The 24,769-nt window shown below is 47.5% G+C and overlaps 2 protein-coding genes across 3 annotated transcripts; one reads left to right on the forward strand and one right to left on the reverse strand.

The window, feature by feature from the left end:
• Window positions 1-10,420: 10,420 nt before the first annotated feature.
• LOC120683219 lies at window positions 10,421-11,408 on the reverse strand. Its single transcript, XM_039965247.1, has one exon. The coding sequence runs from the start codon at window positions 11,369-11,371 to the stop codon at window positions 10,502-10,504; it is 870 nt and encodes a 289-aa protein (XP_039821181.1). The 5' UTR covers window positions 11,372-11,408; the 3' UTR covers window positions 10,421-10,501.
• A 216-nt stretch (window positions 11,409-11,624) lies between these two features.
• Window positions 11,625-14,822, forward strand: LOC120683218 (glyoxylate/hydroxypyruvate reductase HPR3-like). 2 transcript variants are annotated; one of them, XM_039965246.1, is made up of 2 exons: window positions 11,625-12,101; window positions 14,104-14,780. In XM_039965246.1, exons 1-2 carry the CDS (start codon window positions 11,661-11,663, stop codon window positions 14,623-14,625), a joined length of 963 nt encoding a protein of 320 aa, XP_039821180.1. In that variant the 5' UTR covers window positions 11,625-11,660; the 3' UTR covers window positions 14,626-14,780. The 2 variants fall into 2 exon arrangements, with proteins under 2 accessions (XP_039821180.1, XP_039821179.1); XM_039965245.1 differs by lacking the exon at window positions 11,625-12,101 and adding an exon at window positions 12,563-13,622 and having other exon boundaries at window positions 14,104-14,822.
• Window positions 14,823-24,769: the final 9,947 nt, after the last annotated feature.

Genomic DNA, 24,769 nt, shown 5'->3' on the forward strand with positions numbered 1-24,769 from the left:
TATTAATTTTTTTGGTTACTAACACCTAACCTTTTCCCTATAAATTTTTTGTTTTTTTGTTTTTGTTTTGATTGTCTAGATGGCCCATCTCATTCAACATGTGGAGGAAGGAGAAAAATCACTAAGGGATTATGCAAGCCCGCGATCGGAGGACTTCGACATGCAAAAATCAGATTCAGTGTTGCGAGCCACCGAGTACGAGATCAAGCCTCAAATCATCAAGATGGCGGCGGCAAACCCCTTTAGAGGAGATGAGACGGACAACCCATATAGACATATCAAGTGGTTCACAATGCTATGCAACACGGTACAACAAGACGGAGTTCCGCTAGCTTGGTTTAGATGGAATCTTTTCCCATACTCACTTGCGGAAGAAGCGAGAAGATTGTTTGCACTTGTATCCTTCGAGGTAAAAGGAAATTGGGATGACTTGATGAATAAATTTTGTGAGCGGTTCTTTCCGTTAAGCAAGGTTCAACATATTTGGAAGCAAGTGATCAACTTCGCGCAAGGACAAAAAGAAGGGATAGATCAAGCATGGGATAGATTCAATGGATTGATTGAACAAGGACCGAAGCTCAGATGTTCCGGTGAAGTACTCTTGCATACCTTTTATTTTTCCCTAACCCCCGAGTGCATGCAGTTTGTTCAAATGTGTGCAGGAGGAGATCTCATGGAGAAAACACTCACGGAAGCCGCACAACTCCTACAAAAAATCAGCAAGGGTGCAGCCATGCGAAGAGATTGGGAAAAACGATGTTCGGCAAGCTCCGAGGAAGAATCTCAAGTGCGGGTGCTTGCTGGAATTTTCAGAAAAGAGACATCGAAAGTGAGGGAAGAACAACCGAAGCATGGGAAAGTCATAGAGACAAACCACGATGAAGAAGCATCGATCCAGAGTGCAACGAAAGACGACCCGGAAAAGAAAGGAAGAACCATGGCCACCGCCAAATCGCTAAGGGAATTCGAGCAAATGGATTGGATTCCAATTGACTTCGGAAGAATGTTCGACAAAGCAAGACCGCATCCAAATCAGCGAGGAATGGCGAAGGTGATAGCGGAAGACTTCCCGCTGGATAATCATGCGGGATATACATTTGGCAAGGAATCAGCCGGTGATATTATTCGGAAACTTTTTGAAGAAAAAGAGGAAGAGATTGACTTGGACGAAGTGCTGGAGGTCAAAAAGATCATGGGAGTGAAATCGGAATCATCACCCTATGTGCACATAGCCCAAGTATATGCGATTGGAAGCGATCAAGGCGAATGTAATCCATCACCCACACCTCGTGTTGATTGCATGATAGACGGAACAAAATGTTGCAATGTTTTATGTGACGTTGGCACCCATGTTAGTGTGATGAGTTCCAAGGTTTATGTTGAGCTTTTTAACGAAACATCAAATCTAGATGCCACAATCATTAAATTGATCATGGGGGATGGTAGATTAATCAAACCGCTAGGAGTGCTTAGAAATCTAAATGTTGCTATAGCTGGTAAAAAAAAATCCTACCGACTTTTTTGTGATTAATGCTAGTGATGATGAGCATGAAGGCATAATCCTTGGAAAACCCTTTCTCAAATTAGTAAATGCTGTTCTAGATGTTGGAAAAGGGATTGTCACTTTTGATCTAGATGGAGAAAAGCGCACATTCGAATTTCATTCGAAACCGTCTTTTGCTTCACCTCTACCTCTTGATAACGAAGAGGTAGAGTGCATTCGTTCCATTGATTCTTTCAGGGATCCTCTCCAACGCGCTTTGGAGAATGGAGACATTCAAGATGATCAAGACGGAGAACTAGTGGAAATAATGGAAGAGTTGAAGCCGCAACACGGGAATTTGGAGGAAGAAAAGTTTGAAGACATTGGAGAGATAAATCAAGAGGAGGATGGTGCGCCCGATGTTGAGATGAAGCCACTCCCCAAAGGATTGAAATATGATTTTTTCGGAGATGGCAAGACTTTTCCGGAGATTATTAGCGATGAATTGAGCCTGGAAGAGACGGAGAAGTTGCTGAATTTATTGACGAAGCACAAAAAGGTGATCGGCTACTCGATTAACGACTTGAAAGGTATTAGCCCCGCTTTTTGCACACATCGTATACAACTCGAGGAGCAATACAAGCCGGTCGTAGAGCATCAAAGAAGGTTGAGCCATGCTATGCGTGATGTGGTGAAGAAGGAGGTTATCAAATTGTTGAATGCTGGAATAATATACCCCGTGCCACATAGTGAATGGGTAAGCCCCATTCATTGCGTTCCGAAGAAAGGAGGACTCACGTTTGTGAAAAATGAGGAGGAGCAATTGATACCGGAAAGAACCATCACGGGATGGAGGATGGGCATCGATTATAGAAAATTGAATAAGGCAACGATGAAGGATCATTTTCCACTACCATTCATTGACGAGATGCTAGAAAGGTTGGCAAAGCATTCACACTTTTGTTACCTTGATGGATACTCGGGATTCTTCCAAATACCTATTCATCCGGATGATCAATATAAGACCACATTTACTTGCCCGTATGGAACTTTTGCATATCGGATGATCAATATAATATCTCAATTAGGACCAAAGGTTCTGGTTTCATTGTACTTTCCTTCATATTTTGGACATTCACTCATATTATAGTGCATCGCATCTTGCATGTGCATCATCTCTATGGTTTCAACCAATGTTTTCGGCATGTCATATGTGCAGTCAAAATAATATGACTACTTCCTAGTGTGATTAGTATAAACAGTAAGCTACTTATCCTCTCTGATTATTTTGTTTTCACCCTTTTACACAATTCAGAGTTTCCTTTTTGTTCATTGTCATGCATCATGAGCAAATATGATAATTAGAAGTAATATTCTTATTTAGAAACAATGCTATTCTCTTTTAGCAAAGTACTATTCTCAGTTGGCAAAGTTCTATATTCTAAGATAGGCAAAGTAGTGTTATTAATCTGGCAAAATACTGTTATTATTTAGACAAAATATTATTCTTCAGTTCAATTTAGAAAAATTTTACGCTTTTTCTCGTCAGTACATAAGCAATGCATAGAATTTTTTCTCAGTAGGCAATAATATGATTCCAGATTATGCAAATACATTTGAGTAGGCAACAATATGTTTCTGTACTACACAACAATATGATCTTTGATAGGCAAAACAATGTACTGGTGCTAGTCTGCTAACTTCTTGACCTAATTTGACAGGTTTGTGAGGTCTTCTTACAGCTAAAGTATTTGTGCTGCAATAAAAAGAAGAAAGAATGAAACATCATTTTTCAATGTTGCACTTTGTCCTACAATTAGTGTGCCGCTCAACACGTTGCGGGTATTTAGCTTTATCTGCTATTTTTTATGCATTAGAAAAATATACCAAGCATTTCAGATGTCCAGTACAAGTAGATTCTAATGATAGTTTTTTTGGCTTTTGTTTAGAGCATTTTTACTTTCTGATTATAACATTTTTCATGTGTTCCTACTGATATTTTTTTGGATTTTTCATGTGTGCAACTTATGCTAAACCAACATGCAATTAATCATACTAGCTAAGAACTTTTGTGTTTGCGATAGTAGCTTATGCTAAACCAGCTAAGCAGTTTATGGATTGGGTGACGGTGGCCCTCCAGAAAGGGTTGGAATATTTCGGCCATTTGGGCAGCGAGCATATGCACTGCCGCTGAACTTATCAATTTTACCATTTCAGTCAGATGATTCTACTATTTTTTACTGCTAGGTTGCTGCTGTAGAAGTTCCAAATAGGGTGCACGAGGGTGGTTTATTAAAAGGATTAGGTGAGGGGTGAGGTCCTGCACTTGTGCTGTTTTTCAATTTTATTTTACTTCATGTGGTGATTTTGCTCAATCCTTGCACAAATTCATTGCCAGCACATGCCTTGATTATTTTCTGATGGTTTAGATGTAGTGGGAAGTGAAAATCATAGTCTTAGGGAGGTGGTGCACATGAAAGTGTGGCCACTATAGAGAATTTAGGTTTGCCCCCAAATCTTTAAGTATTTCTAGAGGCTGCTAGTACACAATTGCTATGGTTGTCATCTCTTAGCTGGGGCCTTGGTGATATGTCTACTGCACCTCTGAAAACTGTTGACACCAGCTTTATATTTTGTATTGTCTGGGAATTTTATTATGTCCTTAACTCCTTTATGTTCTCTTGGTAATGCATGATTCAGCCATGGAAACTTTTGCTAAATCATCAAGTAATTTATTAATTTTGAATTTAGTATTTTTGCATTATGATTCGTAAGCATTTTAATTAGATCGGTTATGTCTTTTTTCAGACTTGTATAGTCATTTTAATATTGGTTCTCAATAAAACTGTTCTACGAAGGCAATAATATTGATTCCCAATAAGCAATTTTATTGTTGTATCTATGCATAATAATACATTTCATTAAGCAATTTTGTTGCCTTTAGAAAATAGATAACATACAACTGCCAGCAATGCTAATACATGTTCAGCCTACTAATTTGTGAATGTTTTTTGGACCTCCATTACTTACATAGTTGCATGTTCTCTCTGATTTTTTTTTATAATTACAATCCAGGTTACCAGATTTTGAACACGGATGCAGACTGAAAGACATTTTGAGTAATTAGAAGTAAATACATATGGCACTTTGGAGTATTTATTGAGTGTATTTTACAATTTCTGGTTCACATAGTTCCGTTGTGAAAGTAGTAGTCAAATAAATAAGTAACTATGTAGGTCTAAAAATTGTGTTCTAAAATGCATGATGATGCATGACATTTCTGTGTTCTTTTTTTTCATGGGGTTGATGCTGTGTGTTCTGAAGTGCTTGTAGATTAGGACGAGATGATGCAGTGCTGTGTATTCTGAAGTGCTTGTAGATTAGGACGAGATGATGCAGTTGCAGGCACCACACTGATTGAGGACCAGATGAGGTAACTACAGGTGCAGGAGTAAAATTGTGTAGACAAAACCGTAATTTCTAACAAGCATAGATGCATTTGTAATATGATGCCAAATTCATTTTATTTTAGATCTTGTAACATGAATAATGGCAGCTCTTTTCATCATTCATTAGGCAAAAGTATGGTACTAAATTAGGTTTGTACATTTACTAAATTGCTTCAGAGTTTATTAAGACATGCCTAAAATCGAGCAATTTTTTTTGGTTTGTACATTTACTAAATTGCTTCAGAGTTTATTACGATATGCTTTCAACTTTCAACAAAAGTGTTTTCTGTGACTGCATGAGAAAAAAAATATCATCGAAAAATATTGAAGTAAAATCTTGTTTTGATGGTTTTGTTGAGGGAAACTCAATGGTGCAATTAGATTTTAATTTTGATGCTCTGGGCTAAAGTTACGGCTTTTTTAAGTCTGAGATTGTTTTTGCATGTGCTGATGTCATCTTTTTTTGTCTTTATCCTAAAGTTGCACTCCGGAAGCAATTTTTTACCAAAAAGAGAAACCTGATGCCACACGGCCGGCCGTACGTTAGCCGTGTTCTTATTAATTAGCTATCTAGTAAATTTTGGAAATTCAAATACGAAAAGTTTCAAATCCTTTACCACGTGCACGTGCGCGTAAATATACGCCAACGACAGCACAAAATGAAAGATTCGATAATCCAGCTTTACTGAGTCGCGTCGATCACGTGAGCTATATAGGTCTAGTGAGCTAGCCGGCCGGCCGGTGTGGCCATCACGTTCGTGGTTCGTCGTCAGTGATGTTGGACTTCATCACATGCGTGGAGTCATGGGATTCCCTCATCACGAGTCTGCCACAAGTCCACAACTATATGGACTCATGATGCTGTTGCATGCACGTGCACACGCAACGCAACAACCGGGCTGAAGCTCGACGACTTTTGGTCATGGTATGTGTCCACGTCGCTAAAATTTGTCTTCCGTTGGTAGATGTTTTTGAAGAATATTATATGTATGTGCCTTGTACACAAACTTTCAAATCTTTTTTCTACACGGATACGAAATATATATATTGTGATATGTGAACTCGCGTTGCTCCACTGGTAAAATTTTTTATGGTGTAACCTGCTCACCTAGGTAGGTCAAGTTCTCGATTCGGCAAGGATGGTCATATTTTTTCTAGATTAATTTTAAAATTTAACCAGCGTGACTTTTTTGTGGCCGGCGACATGCTCATTGAGAACAAGATGGCTATGGTGACTTTGTTATTCTTGAGAAATGCCGGCTCAATCTCTAGGAGGAGGGGCGTGTACTCATAATAAGGGTGACTATGGCCACGTGTACGTAAACATTTTGATCTCCACCCAGAGGCGGAGCTACCCATCACGCAGGGTGGGCCCTAGCTACCGGCGGAGCCGCACAGCAGAACCCTCCCTCCCTTCGGCCCCTGCCAAGTGCCATGGCGATGGCATTCCAGGCGGCGGCGACGCTGATTTGTCTATCTACTAGAGGAGGAAGAAGACATGTTTTTGGGCTAATGGCTAGTCAAGACGGGCAGGTGGCCCATTTGGTTTTTGGCCCACTGACCGCAGTCAAGTTCCCTGCAGCGGCCCGATGCCTCCTCCCCTGCTCGCTCTTCTGTCTGCTCCGCCTGACGCCCCGATACCCGATGGCCGGCCAGGAGCCGGCGGAGGAACCCTAGCCGACGGCGGCCAGCTCCTCTCGCCCCCTCCCCTGCATCCCCTCCCTCCATCTGCGGCAGCGGCAGCGCCAGGAGGGGTCGATCTTGTCACCGCGGAGGAGCCGCTTCTTCCTCTTCCTGGGACCAGAGGCGCGCTGGCGCGGCGGGGGCGGTGCAGCAGCAGCCGGGGCCCTCCGGGGGCTCCGGGAGTGCGGAAGCGCGGGCCGTGCGCCGGCGCCGCTACGGCTGCGCCTCGGCAGGGCCAGGCGCCGGGGGGAGTTCGGCACGCCGGCACCCTCGTGGAAGATGGACGACGAGGGATCTCAGGAGGATGCAGCACCTATGGGCGCTGCGTTGGCGGTGGCGAGGAGGAGGAGTCCGGCGTCGGCCTCAGCGCGGCAGCTGGGCGCTAAGCTCTGGGAGATCCACAACGTTGCGCGGGAGGGCTGCCGGCACAGGCCGTGGCGCGGGAGGGCGTCGCCGCCGTTCGGGACTCGGGAGCACGGCAGCGGTGGGGAATTCGACCAGGTGAGGGTCTCCCGTCCGTTCTTCCTTCATTCACCCGCGTGGCATGGCAAGCAATCGAAGTGGGATGGAATTGCCGCCGATTCCGTGGCTTACTCCTTTTCTGCTCTTGCAGCGAACATGCTCTGCCCCAGCTAAAATTCTGGGCTAGCTCCGCCACTGTCTCCACCGTTGATCATTCATGCATGTGAGAGCTTGGCATATATATAAGAAGTTTGTCCCGTTTTATCATGTGGATGATGGACGACGTGGGATGGACTAGACATTTGAGGTAAGAAAGTACAGCAACTCAGTAACTCACATGGACGATCGTCATTGTGATCACGAGTCTGACTAGCTGCTGGCTCAACATATGCAGATCTCTTATGCTAAAAAAAAACTCATAATAATAATGTTGTAGGTGACGACTGGGATGGTGTGGAGGACCGCTAGCTAGCTGCAGGCAGTGCAGGCATTGCATTCGTCTGGAGGGACAAAGCAGGATATGATTCAGGAAGGAAGCAGCGTGCGAGGCGTGAATGGATTCAATGTTGGCTAGCTGTAGCTGCGTGCATGCATGCAACTGAATCATAAGTACCTACATTCTTCCTGCGCTAGCTACCCAGCGACCGTGCGTACTCATGTCTGTATATATACTTCCTCCGTTTCATAATATAAGTATTTCTAAATTTGGTCAAAATCAAATCTGTTCAATTTTAACTATAAATAATAAATAATTTATAAAGATTTATAAGAAAAATAATATTGCTTATGAAAACAATTATCTTATTGTATAAGTGTTAATATTTAAAATATTCATTCATAAGAATATTGATGGTCAAAGCTGAACAAATTTGAATTCGACCAGATTTAAAAATATTTATATTTTGAGACATAGAGGGGATGTTGCAAAGAGAGAGACATTGGTGTACAACATGCATGGAATTCAGTGCCTACAATATACTGATGGGAATGCATGCGTGGGATGGGCCGCATGAGCGAGCATGGCTCCAAGGCCTGTTTAGATCTTTACAGGTTTTTGCAAAAAAAGTCGTAAACGCATTAAAGTGAAACGAAATCTTGCTAATTTGAAGTACTAAATAAAGTCTATTTACAAAACTTTTTACATGGATGGGCTGTAAATCGCAAGACGAATCTAATGAGCCTACTTAATCCATGATTTGCAACAGTAATGCTACAGTAACCGTCTTCTAATTATTAATGAACCATGGATTAATTAGCATCATTGGATTCGTCTCGCGATTTACAACCCATCTGTGTAAAAAATTTTATAAATAAAATTAATTTAGTACTTCAAATTAGTATAATTCCTTTGAAAAAAATTTGCAATGGAACAAACACGGCCTAAATTCCCGCACTCCGGCATGGATTTGCCTAGCCAGCTCCCATCCACCGACTGCGCTGCACACTACTGCTGATGCACCACCAAATTAAAATGCGTGCCAACAACCTTAACTGCCCTGACGTACGTACGCCAGCTGCATCAGCTTTCAGCTACCTCATTCATATATACCTCACCCAATTTTATGGTCGCGCCGATCTGTACATGTGGCGACGAGTCGCCTTTCCTCCTTTTCAGAGACCATTTTGCAAATGGTTAAACTACAATGCTTACAACGAATTCAAGTTAACAAAGGGACGAATCACATAATAAATACTAGTAAGAATACTCATCATTATAATTAGATTTATCGGCTAATTATATTTAATCTATCATCCTACTGTTAGTGTTGTTTCGATTAGGTCCGACAATCCAACTAATAATAACGTTAGATTAAGTTCTATTGGTTAGATGCATTTCTTTATTTATAATTAAGTTTATCCTTTGCTTTATTTATTGCCCTTGAATCGGTTCTCTAGCCGATGACCCGCCTTTAGTATCGGACTTCATGGCCGATGCGTTTCTTGGAACTCTTCGGAATCCCAACTGATGCGCTTCTTGTTGTTTATTAACTAAATCTTTTTTCCTTGTCAATTACAAGTTAAATTAATGGCATGCCCCAAACCTCGATAGCAGGATCTGCGCCGAAGAAAAGCAGAGCTCCCGGACCTTAGCGTGCCATGCTGCACAGGGATCATAGTTTGAATTTTGTGGCAACAATCATAGACATTCTGGGCTTAGTTATTTATCTAAGAAAAAGTCATTCATCATCAGTCACAAAGGAAACCCTTCTTTCTTTTCTGCTGCTTAACGCTACTTCTCATGCTGGGCCGCTCACGGGCTAGCATCAAATAAAAAGGCCCAACAAATATTCGGCTATTTTTGCTTTGGATTTCAATCATTTTTTGGCCCTACTGTGGTATATGGGCCCTTTGCAAAAGTGAAGTTTAAATGCTGTCTACATTTAATATTCGGCAATTTTTGCTTTGGATTTCAAACATTTTTTGGCCCCATACTACACTGCATAGATACTTTGTTTATGTCGTTGTGCTTGGCAGGTCTACAGGGAATCAAGGATAACGGGTGAAATATAGATTTTAACTTGTTCATGACTGATATGCAGAAGTGAAAGAACATACAGTAACCTAAATATAGCTATTTGTATGTCCTTCAGTTCAAGTACAAGAACATATTAAATTAGCCACTCGTTTCCTTTTTTCTAAAAAAAAAATAAATTAGCCACTCGTGTGAGCGTAAACAGGATGCTAATTTAGCATAGTGTCTCCAGTGTCTGGCACAACTCCAAAAAGTAGAACAAACATAGGATGAAGTAAACGTCTCCATCTGATCAATCTCTCTAATAGTTCACGACATAACCTGTTGAAAACTCCTGGAACAAAGGGCTGTGACTGCAGCAGAGTATATGCTGAGCAGGAGAACAAGCAGGTAGTGTGAGATGTGATACTGGATTTACTGATTGATGTTTTAGAACTACAGTCTCTCCCATTTTGTTTGAAAACAGGACTGTAAACCGTTCACAGCTCAGTGCAAAGCGACAGCCTGCTAAACTGCCAGGACAGCCAACTTCACATACCATGTCAGTTACTCAGGTTTGCAATTAGAAACACGCATGGAGCACAAAAACCAGGTATTGCTGACCCAACGCACCAGAAACTAACTGTATTTCACCAGAGAGCCAAACACGTACCTGCACTTGTACCAACTTCAAAACGACCTTCCTTGTACTTGAAATCGACTTCATTTTACTTGGTCAGCAGCTAGAATGTATCCAGAAAGCCACCAGCACAGCTCCATCATATTTCTTATCAAAACATGGCCTTCAGGAGTTCAGGTAGATGCCAGGCACGTCCTCAGACTACCACAAGTCTTAGCATCAGTGAATGATGGATGTCAAACTTGCGGCATCTGTCGATCTCAATTCGGTCCAGCATATTGGATGCACCTAAACAAATTCAGATACCAGCAAATTAACATACCTAAACAAATTCAGCAGCAGCTGTTACCTGTAGCTGTAGCTGGTGGGGAAGAGTTAGTGTGGCAGAGGAGCTTATCCTGAGAAGCTGGAAGCTGTCCAATTGGGTTCTGTTCTGATACAAACATTTGGTTTTTCTCCTTTATTTTGTATTGGCTGGATACAATTTCTTGGCAACATATACACACACTGTATGGTGCCGTGCCTCTGCAGTCTGCAGTACTGGACTTATTCATCATCTTAAAACATTCTACTACCCCATTGATCACAACTGAAACAAAAGTGCCACAGCTTGCAACTACTAGTTCGTAGACATATGTTGTATGTATACAACATATACATACGGCGATGAGGAGCCCGACGGCGTGGTCGGCGACGTCCACGGAGAAGATCTTGCCCGCGCCCGCGACGGCGACGCCGCGGCGCGCGCAGGCGGCGAGGTCAATGTGGTCCACTCCCGCGCCCGTGGTGACGACGCAGCGGAGGGAGGGCACGGCATCCATGAACGCCGCGTCGACGAGGACGGCGCCGCCGGCGACGACGAGCGCGGCGCGCGGGGGGTCCGGCTCCGCGGCGGCGGCGACGAGGAAGGCGCCGAGGGGCGCGCCCGAGGCGTAGAAGTCCAAGACGCGGTAGCGCGCGCGCAGCGCCGCGGAGAAGGTGGCGTCCGTGCGGCGCAGGAGGAGGAGCCCTGGCCTCGCGGCCGGCGCCGCCGGGGCAGCCATCGCCTGGCCTGGCCTGCTCTGCTCTGCTCCCGAGGATTGGATTCGGGCTGTGGTGGGCGGTGGATCTGGTCCCACTAAGCAGAGCAGGCCCGCACGTTTGCCGTAGGATCGCGTGCCAACGGCCATCGCGCATCTGAATAAAGTAGTAGCCTTCAGCATCAAGATTTGCTGTTGCAGCCGAGCTGAATATGCTGTCAGTCAGTTCTTGAAAATTGTTGACAAAACTTGTCCTGATTCTTGCAAGATCCATGGCATAGTCGACCATTCGCAAAAGGGGAAAAACTTGTTGCATAATCGACCGTGATTTTTTTATGAAAGAATCGACAACGAATAATTTATCAGCCACCCACCCATCACACCACCATAAAGAAAAAGGACTTTGCGATTGTCGCTTCTTTCCTCTCCAAATCAGAGCCTGCCCTCTTACCTATCCCAGCGGAACGGAAGGATGTCGTCGCCGGCGACCAGCGCGAGGGCGGACGACCACAAGCCGCTGGTGCTCCTGGCGCAGCCACTGTTCCCGAACTTAGCCGCGGTGCTGGAGGGCCGGTACCGCTTGGCCCTGGCCGCGGACGCCGACGAGGCCACGGCGGGCGAGGCCAGGGTGCTGCTCGTGCCGGGGCTCAAGGAGGTGACCGCCGAGCTCATCGGCAGGCTCCCGGCGCTGGAGCTCGTGGTGGCCACCTCCGTCGGGCTGGACCACGTCGACCTGGACGCCTGCCGCCGCCGCGGGCTCGCCGTCACCAACGCCGGGGACGCCTTCTCCGCGGACTCGGCCGACTACGCCGTGGGCCTCCTCATCGCCGTGCTGCGCAGGATCGCCGCCGCCGAGGCGTACCTCCGCCGCGGCAGGTGGGCCACGGACGGCGAGTACCCGCTCGCCACCAAGGTTAGTAGTTTGACCTGTCAAACCACGCCACCTCCTGCTTGTTGACCGAGTCAGACGCAGTCTGGACCATTCAGATTCAGTGCGATGAGAGAAATTCGGGATAGGGCACAAGATGTTTTAGTTTCCACTTCCTGAAATGAATATGAGAGAAATTCGTATTTAGGACCATAGAAATTTCTAAGTTTCCTCTCCGACTTAATGATAGAAATTCTGATTACGAAGGTGTCAGTTGATCGACTAAGATCGATCTTATGCATAAGCAATAGGCTTCAAGAAAAATTCTGATTACGGCCCGGAGCGGGGTGCGCACGCGGACAGGGGCGGGGAGCGGCCGGGGTGAGGGCGGTGGCCGGCGAGCGGCACGCGACGCGTCGTGTGTGCGGGAGCGCGGCTGAGGAGAGGAAGGAGAGAGAGGGGAGGGAAAAGAAAAAGGGGGAAAGAAAAATGAAAAATGGGAAAGAAAGAGGGGAAAGAGAGAGAGATTCGCGGCGGAAATTTCGGCGACGACCACGGCGGTGTCGGGCACGTGCGGCGGTCGCGAGCGCGCGCGGAACGAGAGATGGAACGGGGATTGGAATCGGGTGTCGGAAAAGGTTCCGGGGAATTAGGGCTCAGGGGTTAAGGAATGATTTGAGCCCAACGATGATAGAGATTTGAAAATATTTTTAGCGCGTGCTTTATTTGGTAAATTTTTCGGGATGTCACAGGCAGCGAACTGTTACGGCGCGGCAGGCAACGACTGCTCGTGAAGAGACGCGAGTGGTCCTACAGTGCATAGCGGCGGCCAAAATTTTTTTGAACCTTTGAAAATGTTGAATACCCAAATTCCAAATCCTAAGCCCTCCCTTGGTTTGAACCACCATGGAATTGAAGGTGACCACATCATAGCTGATGTTTGCTGCAGTAGGCCGCAATCTTCCCCACGATTGCTAAGCTAATTTCTATGGGCTTTCGAGCTTGCGAGAAGAGGCCTATTTGGAGTAGTGGTAGAAGTAAAGGAAAAAAGAGCACGAGCACCCTGGGACTGGCTGGGGTGTGTGGCTGAGGTCGTCGCGAGAGGAGATGGCGCCGACGACGACCCAAGAACCCGCCGCTCGCATCGACCAGGACGGCGCCTGCAAGCCGCTCGTGCTCTTAGCCGACCCTCTCATCCCAAAGTTCCAGTCGGACCTCTCCGCCCGCTACCACCTCCTCCCCGCCGCCGGGGCCGACGCGGCCGCCGCCGCCTCGGCGCGGGCGCTCCTCATCATCGACCTCCCGGCGGTGACGGCGGACCTCATCGACGCGCTCCCGGCGCTGGAGCTGGTGGTGGCCTCGTCCGTCGGCGTCGACCACGTCGACCTCGCCGCGTGCCGGCGCCGCGGGATCCGGGTCACCAACGCCGGGGACGCGTTCGCGGCCGACGCTGCGGATTACGCCGTCGGGCTGGCCGTCGCCGCGCTCCGCCGCGTTCCCGCAGCCGACGCCTACGTCCGCCGCGGCGGCTGGGTGGCCCACGGCGAGTACCCGCTCGCCACCAAGGTTCTCGATCAATTTACTATGCTAGAAAATTGATAATTTTATTATTGCACTGATTTGTGCTTTCCAACTAATCAAGAGCACGAACTGGAGGATCATCCAATGCGGATTTGATGAGCGCAGTGGCAGATGCCCTCCCTCAGCCGCCACCAACTGTTGCGCCCCCTCGCCCACGCTGCCGGACAAACCACTGCCACTGCCGCCGCCATATCCGCCTCTAAGCCCAATGGACATGGCACCTTCGGAAACCCAAACTCTCTAAGCTCCACTGCGTCCTGCCGCCAACCCGATCGCCGGCGACCGCCCCGCCCACCAACCATCCCCGAATGGCACCGGTGGCACAATGGGCGCCATCGAACGGGAGTCCAGAGGGAGGACAGGAGCTGTGCTCATCATAATGCTAGCGGGGGTCATCAAACAAAACCAAAAAAAAAAAGAAGAGGAAGCAGAGAAATAAAATTGACAAATGGTTGGTTTGGTGCAGGTGAGCGGCAAGCGCGTGGGGATCGTGGGTCTCGGCCGCATCGGCTCGCAGGTGGCTCGGCGCCTCGCCGCCTTCGGGTGCCCCGTCGCCTACCACTCGCGGTCGCCCAAGCCGTCGTCACCCTACAGGTTCGTCCCCACGGTGCGCGCCCTGGCCGCGGACAGCGACGTGCTGGTGCTGTCGTGCGCGCTGACGGAGGAGACGCGGCGCGTGGTGGGGCGGGAGGTGATGGAGGCGCTGGGCAAGGACGGCGTGCTCGTCAACGTTGGCCGCGGCGGGCTGGTGGACGAGCCGGAGCTGGTGCGCTGCCTGCGGGAGGGCGTCATCGGCGGCGCCGGGCTGGACGTGTTCGACAAGGAGCCGGACGTGCCGGCGGAGCTGCTCGCCATGGACAACGTCGTGCTCTCGGACCACAGGGCCGTGTTCACGCCGGAGTCCTTCCGCGGGGTGCTGGACGTCGTCGCCGGAAACCTCGAGGCCTTCTTCGCCGGGAGGCCGCTGCTCAGCCCCGTCACGCTCTGAGCTGTGTGTGAACTCGGCCACACAGGGCTTCAGTTGCGAGGGGTTTGGAGTTGCTTGTACTTTTTTAATCTTCTTTTTTCTAATAATAAAAGTTACGGCAAATCTCTTGCCATTTCTTCAAATTTTTTTTTGAAAACTTGTTTTCTTTAGCTGAAGTTGACGGAAAATTTGACTTGAAAGTAGAGGTTTTTGGTTTAGGAAATTCTGGACCTTCAGCCGTTGAGCGTGACAGGGAACCTAATTATTCGTTCATTCTTCCAAATAAAAATAGCCGAACGGTGCATCCGTAACAGCAAATGCATCCCAGATCCCTAAATATGTATTGTTGTGTCAGCTAGCTCTCCAAATTTGAAAAATACATTTTGATTCCCTAAATCGTTTAAATATATGCCCATCCAAATTCCAAATGTACCACGCGAGCTCCCAACACCAATGTATTTATAGGTGGGATATAAGGGGCCAGGGAGAGAGATATTGGAGTGTGTGTGTGGGGGGGGGGGGGGGGGGGAGATAGGGTGTAGCCGGAGGCGGAAGGAGCTCTTCTTGACATGAGTTGAGCAAAGAAAGAGAAGAAAGAAAGGGGAGAGGGAGGGGAATGACGCCGGGAAGAAGAGAGAGGGACAATGGGAGTGAAATGATGCCGCAGAGAGAAGAGTAAATTACTTAAGGTGATTTTTTTTTGAAAATATTCGCAAGCATATCACCATGTGACTTGCCACATTGGCATCGAGAGCTGGTGCGACATGTTTGGGATCTAGATGGACCCCTTTAAATGGTTTAGACACCTAAATCCAATACCACATTTAACATTCTTAGACACAACAGAAGATTCAGTTCAGTAATGCGGTTGCATGTTGGAATGGTACGGCTAGTTAAAAGGTAGGATCATCCTGACAGGATCGTCCGCCAACAACCTCTTAGCGGGGGCAGGCGCTGGAACAGCCGGTGCTAGTAGCCCGCTGCCGAAGGAGTCACCGTCGTTTGTGGCCTGCTCTCACCACTGTTGGGATTAGTCCCACATTGGTTGTGGGGGGAGAGTTGAACCAATTTAAAATTGGAGGGAGTCACTCACCTCTTGGGCTAGTTTTTAGGGTGTAGCAAGACTTCCTCTGGATGTGTGCCCCATTGGGCCGACTCTCCTGATTTTTGGGCTGACAATTGGTATCAGAGCTGGGTCCGCAATCTCCTGTGCCCGTGCACACTCGGGTGGTGTAGGCCCAAAGCCCAGTGAACCTGTGGGTGTGAGGCCCGTGTATGCTCGTGTGTCGAGCCGCTCAGTAGTGGACCTGCGGGTGTGAGGCCCGTGTGTCGGGCTGGCCACTGGTGGACTGTGTGGGTGTGGGACCCCCATCAGTGCTAAGGGGGGCACCAATGTGTAACGGGGGAGATTATTGGGATTAGTCCCACATTGGTTGTGGGGGAAGAGTTGAATCAACTTAAAAGCGGGAGGACTCACTTACCTCTTGGGCTAGCTTTTGAGGTGTAGCAAGACTTTCTCCGGGTGTGTGCTCCGTTGGGCCGACTCTCCTGGTTTTTGGGCTGGCAGCCGCCTAAACGTGGCGCGTATATATAGATAGAGGCAGCTAGCTGGAAGCAGAGTGTTGATAGATGAACGTACACGAACTGAAGAGGTTTTAGCGTTGGAATCAAATCAATTGAAGTTACTTTGAAGGAATAGCGATGGAAGCTGTGTGGCGCGTATATATAGATAGAGGCAGCTAGCTGGAAGCAGAGAGTTGATAGATGAACGTACACGAACTGAAGAGGTTTTAGCGTTGGAATCAAATCAATTGAAGTTACTTTGAAGACGGCAGAATTTAAGGGTGGCATGCATTTTCTGTTTGCCAAACTGCCGAGTACTTCGTCATTCTTTCGAACGACAGTGCCACTGTGGCTGTCTGACCTTGGATGGGGTTGAAGCATTCACTCTACACTCTGTACCTACGCCTGCACTGTCCGTTTGCCCACGCCCTGTGAGCGCAGATCACACTACCAACACATATAAAGCCCAAATTTTTGGTTCTTTCAACGGAATGGTAATCTATATTTAGTGGAGTATTTAGTAAGAGAGGAACCGCCATATTTTTCTACAGTTTTGCTTGCCGCTTGTATATAGCGAAAAATGTGAAATTTCAAAAACTTTTGTGAGCATCTCTTCCATCTCAAATCCTAGTAAATTAAAAACAAATCAAATATAAGGATAACTTGTTAGTGTGCAACATTTGGAGTTTTGGATATTTATGGATCTACCATGTTTCAAAATTGTTTGTCGGATTTTATCAGAATTTATTCAAGTTTCATTGATTCAATTGAGTGGAGTTTGAATTTGAGTTAGCCAATCAAATTCAAACTCAAATGCTAACTCCCCTAAGCTTTCTTGGGCCCAAACCTCTACCTAACCCGGCCCAAGGCTCAAACCCCTACCTAGCCCAGCTAGCCAGCACGACCTGCTAATCTATCCTACATGACCCAGCACCGGCCCAGTCCACCACCTTAGCCCGCACAGCCCGAACCGAATGCCCCGCCGGCCCACATCGCGGCCCAGCTCCCCGCGCAGCCCAACCCAGCACCACGTGCCTCACCACTTCGCCCTGATCCGTTGACAAGCGGGCCTGCCTTGTCAGCTCTACCTTTTCCCCCTTTCCAACCACCCGGCGCGGTCCTCCTCTGTTTTTCTCTCTCACAACCAGCTAGCGATCACCGCCTCCACTCACGCGCGTGCCTAGCCGCCGCCCTTGCTCCACGACAGATTAGTGAAACCGCCCGCTTGTGCGCCCCAGAAACCCTAGGCCACGTGCGGGAAGCCGCAGAATGCTCACCACGTGGTCTCCGCGCGCGTGCGCACTGACCCCGGCGTTAATCCTCGGTGTCCATGCCGAGTTGAACCCTAGCGTCGGCCCTATATAACCCCCAATTGAGCGTTGCAGAGCCCTAGCCTCCTCTCCTTTCCCCAATCGAGCGCCACCGCCACCACAAACAGTGGAGCAGAGGGGAGGAGGGAGAAGAGGCCAGGAGCAGAGGAAAGGAGGGGAGGAGAGGAGAAGAGGAAGAAGGGGTCCGGTGCCGCCGCCGCGCTAAGAGAGGAAGTCGAGAAGGGAGGAATGACGCCGGGGCGCCGCCCAAGCCGAGGACACCACCGCTAAGGACTTCCCCAGGCCGGTGCCCAAACCTCGACAACGACAGACCGGCGCGGCCCTGCACAGCCACGCCCTCCCCTACACCACCTTGACACGGCTCCACGTTGAAAGAGCATCTAGGCCCCTAAGTGGGTTTTGGTGTATTGATTGACAACACGATTAAAGAACTAACTTGTTGGGATGAGATTATGAGCAGGTATTTAAATTTGTGGAATGATATAGCTCATGTATTGCAAGCAAATGTGTATGTCCCATTGGCAATCATTATATGTGACAAGCTAGAATGAGAAAGAAAAATGGAAGAGCAAGGTATTCATGTTTGATATGAAAGGCTCTAATATATTGTTGAAGTTTTGTTAGTTAATATGGGACTCAAAGTGGCAAGCAAAGTTGTAAAAGAAAATTGAGAGCAAGGTACTCATGATTGACATGAAGGCTCCAATATCAATTAAAGGCTTGTTCGATTTTTGATGGAATTCATATGACAAGTAAAGGTTATGAGAATGAGACATAATATGTTGTTGCATAGTCTCAAATTAGAAAGACTTGTCATATGAGATGAATAATTATTGTCAAGGGAAGCAAGCAAGAGAAAAGTGAATGAGACATGAGTTGATGTGCATATGTTGTCTCAAATTGGAAAGCTTGCATATGAAAGTTAAATGGTGAATTTATTTTGGTAAAGAAGATTTCATGCATGACACAAATCAATGTGAAGTTCAATATGAACGGCTAGGATGAAAGTAGAGAGGACCGAAAGGCGTGTTTCAAGAGGCTACGCAAGCGTTGGCTTGGGGGGAGCAAGGAATCCGATACGGGTCAAAATACCGGAGATCCTAGAGTCATGGAGAGCTCTATGTTGAAGAGTGTCATTATTTGGTAAATGGATGTGACTTGTGAATCAAAGATGGATTTCATTCTTATATGAAGGAAGATTCAAAGTCACTAACTCAAGCAGGCATGCTCACTGAACTTGGAGATGTTGATGCCCTCATGGTCTTGATCAAAGAAAAGTCAGCATGATCATATTATGAAGAAGCTCAAGTAATTGTGGAAATTGTATATTTCTTTTATGTACTTGAGTATAGGTATGCCGTACTATTAAGAGGGATGCAACATCAGTAGGTTAGACAATACCAAAAGTACTCAAACCAGTCCCTAAAGAGTTTAGCCTAAGGAGTGAGAGCTAACTGCATAAAACAGTGAAGGACCGGTCTGACCGGTCTGAGCAGGGTGAGCCTCCAACGGCTAGTTTTCAAAACCGACCGGTCTGACCGGTCTAACACTGACAGGGTAACGGCTAGTTTTGTGAGAAGGGGTATTTATACCACTTGACTTCACCCATTCGTGGGTGCTGATGCCATTACATTCCAGAGCCATCTCTGAGCCGTGAGAGCACTTGAGAAGTCCTCCTCAACCTCTCTTTGTGAGATTTGAGTGATTAAAGTTGAATCCTTTGAGTTGGGTTGAGTGAAACTTTTGCTAAGAGAGCATTTGAGCAGTGAGAGCATAAGCCCTAGCTTGAGCACTTGTGGTTGCGTCGCCAACTTGATTGAAGCATTTGTTACTCTTGGAGGAGAAGCCTCCTAGACGGCTAGGCGTCGCCGCCTAGCTCCCAAGCTTGTGGTGAGCAGCGGCAAGTTTGTTGCAGCAGTAAAGGTGTGCCACAAGGGCACATGGTCAAATTGTAAAAAGGAGGAGATAGCTTGACCTTGTGGTCGCGATAAGCTTCCTCAACGGAGACTAGGATTCACACGTGGTGAACGTGGTGAATCCGAACTTCGGTGAAACAAATCTCTGTGTCTCTTTGCATTATCTTCATTTAGTTTGCCTCACACTTTGTACTCTAGCTCTATTTGTGCTTCCGCTTCGATCTACTTGGTTTTGTTGTTTCTGTGTGTGTAGGGTTAAGAAATACATTTGTAAGAACCTAAAGAAGCACCACACCAAGCTGCATTTGTGCTAGAGCTCGTAAAGGGGAGGAGTAACACTTTTGTGCAGGTTCTGCGTAGGACAGGTCTGACCGGATTAATTTTAAATGCCTATTCACCCCCCCTCTAGGCGACATCACGCGATTAAGGTCCTTTCACACGTGCATCATCCTTGACCTTACCCGGTATGTCAGATCACCTCTCCTGCTCTGTTCCCTGTTGCCGGCGAGCCACACACCGCCATTGAGCCTCCTCTAGCCGGCCCTAGGATCCCAGTCCTTGTTTGTTTGCAGGAGCCCTTCGCCGTTGTTGACGGTCCTTAAGTGCCAAATCCGACCGTCAACCAGACTCATAATAAAGGAAAACTATACACCTTACTCACATATTTGTATCACTAACCTTGCTCCACAGCTATTTTTGAGTTTGTATGATTTCAGATGAGCAAGAATTGAATAAGACGAAAACACGCATCAGACGCCACACAACTATGCAGAAGATCGCATTCGGCATCACCCACTTACAAAGAGGGCCCATCTGGCAGAGCATATGGGCGCGCCACGCATAATGCGAACAAGGAAAGACACAAGGGCCCACCTGTCAGCCTGCCAGAGGAGGATAGGGACGAGGGGTGCCAAGGTGGGGTCGGCCGAACCTGCCCTGCCTTCCGTCTAGGTGCATTTCGAGGAGGAGTCGTGGCCAAGGCACCTGATCACCTTCCATATATGCGTTGGCGGGAAACCGACCTCCACTAGTATAAATAGGTCTCTCCTCCACCCCCTCAACACACACACACACACACACACACACACACACACACACACACACACACACACACACACACACACACACACACACACACACACACACACACACACACACACACATTCCACCTTTCCAAGAAGGCTCTCCTCTCTCTTGCTCTCTTAGCTAGGTAGTGGAGCTAGGTTAGTTCTCTTTAGCGAAGCAAGTCATCCTCGGGGTCATTGAGCAATCCTCGGCTCCCGGTATGGCTTTGTATCCGACTTGTCAGACTTCTATTCATAATATAGAGTTGTGCCATGGTTGCTTTACTATCTTGATAGTTTATCAATCCATGCTTAGTTCGTTCATGAGTTATCCTAAGGTCTTGGTTAGGCCAGATGATCCGGGTACGGATAGGGGTTTGTTGTGCTTTCGGGCTTGCTCTAGCGTTTTACTTGTCCATCCGAAGGGTAGGAGACCCGGTGATGCTAGGGTAGTGACTTCATGCATGAGCGTGGTGCTTGGGTATGCGGGATCCTTCGGATATGACCGTGCTCCACGGTGTGACTGGAGTAGACGGCAGGTGGTGACAGCCCTGTTCGTCCGGCGTAACAGCTGTGTTGCGTTTAGCGTACTCCCCGACATTCGGGTTTGGTGTAGGAGTTCATGCAAAGAGGTAACGGGACTGGATGTACTCCGGTGCGGGACCTTCTTCCCGCTATCCCATTTTCCTGGCACCTGTAGTCCTAACCACGTCCTAACATGACCCCGGCTTTGGATAGAAGCACTAGGACACCAAACCTAGCCTAAGCTCCAGCTGACTTGACGTAGGATAGATTAGTCCTTTGTTTTGTCATTTCTCTCTTTTATTCCTTCCTCTTGGAGTGTGGTTGTGTGCTGTGTCGCATTACCCTTGCTTATTTCTTTACCAGGACTTATCCCTGTTAGAGTTTTGCCTATTGCTTGAGGCACAATCATGGTTAATGTTGAGTACAGTACCTTTGCCACTTCCATCCTTTGGGAAACAAATAAATAACGATACCCTTACTCTCCGGGTGAAATGCTACAACGGTATATCCGTGCGCTTGCAGACCCATCTGTGATCGTATTGATTATACCACGAGAGTGGCACCCCTTGGGTGCAGTTGCTAGGATGGGTTGGTGCCCTTATTTCTAGTGATTGCACTAAGGACCACCAACAGGCAATTCTGAGGCCGTTGCCGAGGTCTTCGTAAACCCGGTATCCACTTAAGAAATGCCAACAACTGTCGCCTTGGCCAAGCCAAAACCCGCAACCTCACCGGCCGAAAGGCCCGAGCTTTAACCTTGTCGTCGGCTTGCCGTGGCCATGCCAGAGCCGCCCAGAGCCTGACCCTTAGTCCCTCACCTCCGCGGGACTAGGGCACCAGGACCCCCGCGAGCTCCGCACCCATGCCAGGCGAGCGAAAGGGCATGCCTTGGCCCTGACCGCGCAAATGCACCTCATCGTGCACGCCTCCCCGACCTGGCCGTCGCGCCGCTGTTCTGCATGCTCACGTCCGTGAGGCCACTTCGCCTACCCTGGGCGCCCCGACGCCGGGCCGTGGCCACGCCACGACGCGCGCGGACGCTTGCACAGACCAAAGGCCCTACCTTTTGGTCCGCCCGCGCACACATGGCCTCGCCCATGATTTGCTTCATCCCGTCACTGCGACCTCGTCGCTGTCGCCACCCGTGCACACATCGCCATGCCACTGCATCCGCCCTACCTTGCCGTCTCGTGGTGACCACGTTCGCACGATCCACACTGGATCTGGCCAGCCACACCAGATCCATCCTCCCACTGATAGGTGGATCCCACTTGTCAGTGAGGGGGTGAAGGAAACCGCCCCACGGGCCCTACCTGTAAGAGAGAGGGAGTAAAAGAGCTGAGTGGGTCGTGGCCCTCTCCTTTGAGCCCAACAACCCTTAAAGCCTTTCCTTTTTCTTTTTTTTCTTTTACCAAACTGACATGAGGGTCCCACGTGGTCAGCCTCAGGGTGAGGCATACATGTGGGGCCACTGACCTGTGGACCCGTTGACTAGACCGTAGACCTTTGACTGGTCAATGTTGACTAGTCAACGCTGACGTCAATGTTGACCCTGCTAACATCAGTAGGTGCTGACCCCGTGCTGACGTCATGCTGGCATCAACATGACACGTGGCGTGTCCGGAAGCTGCCATGTGTCAGCCTGTGTGTTTTTATTTTTCCAAAAAAGATTTATTAATTTTAGAAATAGATTTAAGCTTTAAAAATTCATAATAAATTAGTCGGAGCTCCAAAATCTAAAAATTATGAAACCAGTTTCATAATTTTTCTAAAATTATGTTCTACCCATTAGAGTAGGTTTTGCTATGTTTTGGATTTTATTTCGATACTTTTGTTTACACTTTGGCCCCTATAGTAATTCGTAATTATGAATAGGCCCCTAGTGAGGAGGAGCTGATCGATGCCCCAGACGTCTAGAAGACACAGGTGGACGTCCCGGAGTATCAGAAGCCCTTGGAGACCTAGGACAACTATGACAAGACGTCAGGTTCACGCTCATCTATGAGTTGAATACCTATTAGACATATGTTGCCTTGGTTTGGTACGATTTGCTGCCATGTCCTTTTCTGAATACTACTTTTATATCTTTGACTATTTCAAATACCATTTTCCCACAACGGTGCCTTGGTTTGGTACGATGCTCTGCCTTTCCACCGTAGTGAGCATGCTTCCTCCTTAATGGGTGCTTGATAGAAAGAAATCGACGATGACCTATGTACACGATCTTTCTACAGTGCTTCAGATACATGCTGTCAGTTTCATCTAAACAATGAGTGCATACCCTATAACCCTTATTGGACTGTCCAAACAGGTTGCTCAGTGCAAGCCAATCATTGGTGGTTACGAAAAGCAATGCACATAGGTCAAAATGTTCCTCTGCGTGCGCATCCCACACACGAACATCCTCCTCTTTCCACAGTAGAATATCGTCAACTAGTGGTTTCAGAAAAACATCAATATCGTTACCAGGTTGCTTCGGGCCAGGGATAAGCACCGGCATCATAATGAACTTCCACTTCATACACAACCAAGGAGGAAGGTTGTATATACAAAGGATGTTCTGCTCACCGAAAGGATTCATGCCATTCGTACTTGAGCCAGACCTTATATTCCTCGCATCATTTGTTAATGTTGGGAATGTTCTGTCCACCTTTCTCCATTGGGACACATCAGCGGGGTGTCTCAACATATTGTGTTGCTTTCGATCTTCTTTGTGCCATCGCATCAATTTAGCATTCGTTTTGTTTAGGAACAATCATTTCAGACGTGGTATTAGAGGGAAATTCCACATCAACTTGGCAGGCACCCTCTTCTTGATACGCACCCCCTCAATGCCGCTTGCTCGAGGTATCTTATACCGACACGTGTTGCATACCGGACAGGCATCCAAATTTTCACACTCCTCACCACGATAGAGGATGCAGTCATTAGGACATGCATGTATCTGTGGCAGAACCACTTGAATTATCCCGGCTCAAGTGCGCAGGCCATCACCATAAAGGCAACACCGGCTCAAACTCACTTCAAACGGAACAATTCTTGGTCTATTGGGTAACGTCCTGATACAACCACCGGTTCTCGGATCGAACAAGTATACCCCGCACGAAGGCGAGTCCAGAGATATTACAACCACAATTTTACAACACAGGCAAAGTAGTGATTACAACACGTTTCAAAGTACTTATTACAAAACCAAACTTTGTAAAACAGTTATACAAGCCATAACTTTAACTTCAGAGTTTGAAAAGCAGCGGAAAAAAAAACACGACGGCTACAACACGTCGCAAAAGTATACCAGGCTAGCCCAAGCATGGTATCACTCGTCAGGGTCATTGCCGGCCGAAGACGTATCCCAATCTACGGACCAGCCAGGAGGCAAAGAGTAGGGCCAAGACAAACTAGCGACCTGGTCCTCAAAACTCATACCTGAAAAAGGGTTTCAACAGCAAGGCTGAGTATTCTAATACTCAGCAAGACTTAATCGTCAACGGGTATACATAGCCCACCTAACTAGACTATGCAGGGTTCTGTGAGGCTCTGGTTTTCCTTTTGCTAAAAAGCAAAAAAGAGTAGGTCCTTACTTTCAAATTTTAGCTTTCAAAATTCTAGTTGATTAACCATTCTATGTAAGCAACTACTATTCAACCATGGTAGAACTTTAAGCAAACATCAAGATTGATCATAATAATGTTGCTCTTGTTACTCTATGTGGCAAAGAGATCAAGTAGTCCCAAACTGTGGGAAGCAGATGATTCGAACCGAATTT

This window comes from Panicum virgatum, chromosome 7N (genome assembly GCF_016808335.1).
Source record: "Panicum virgatum strain AP13 chromosome 7N, P.virgatum_v5, whole genome shotgun sequence".
NCBI lineage: Eukaryota > Viridiplantae > Streptophyta > Magnoliopsida > Poales > Poaceae > Panicum > Panicum virgatum.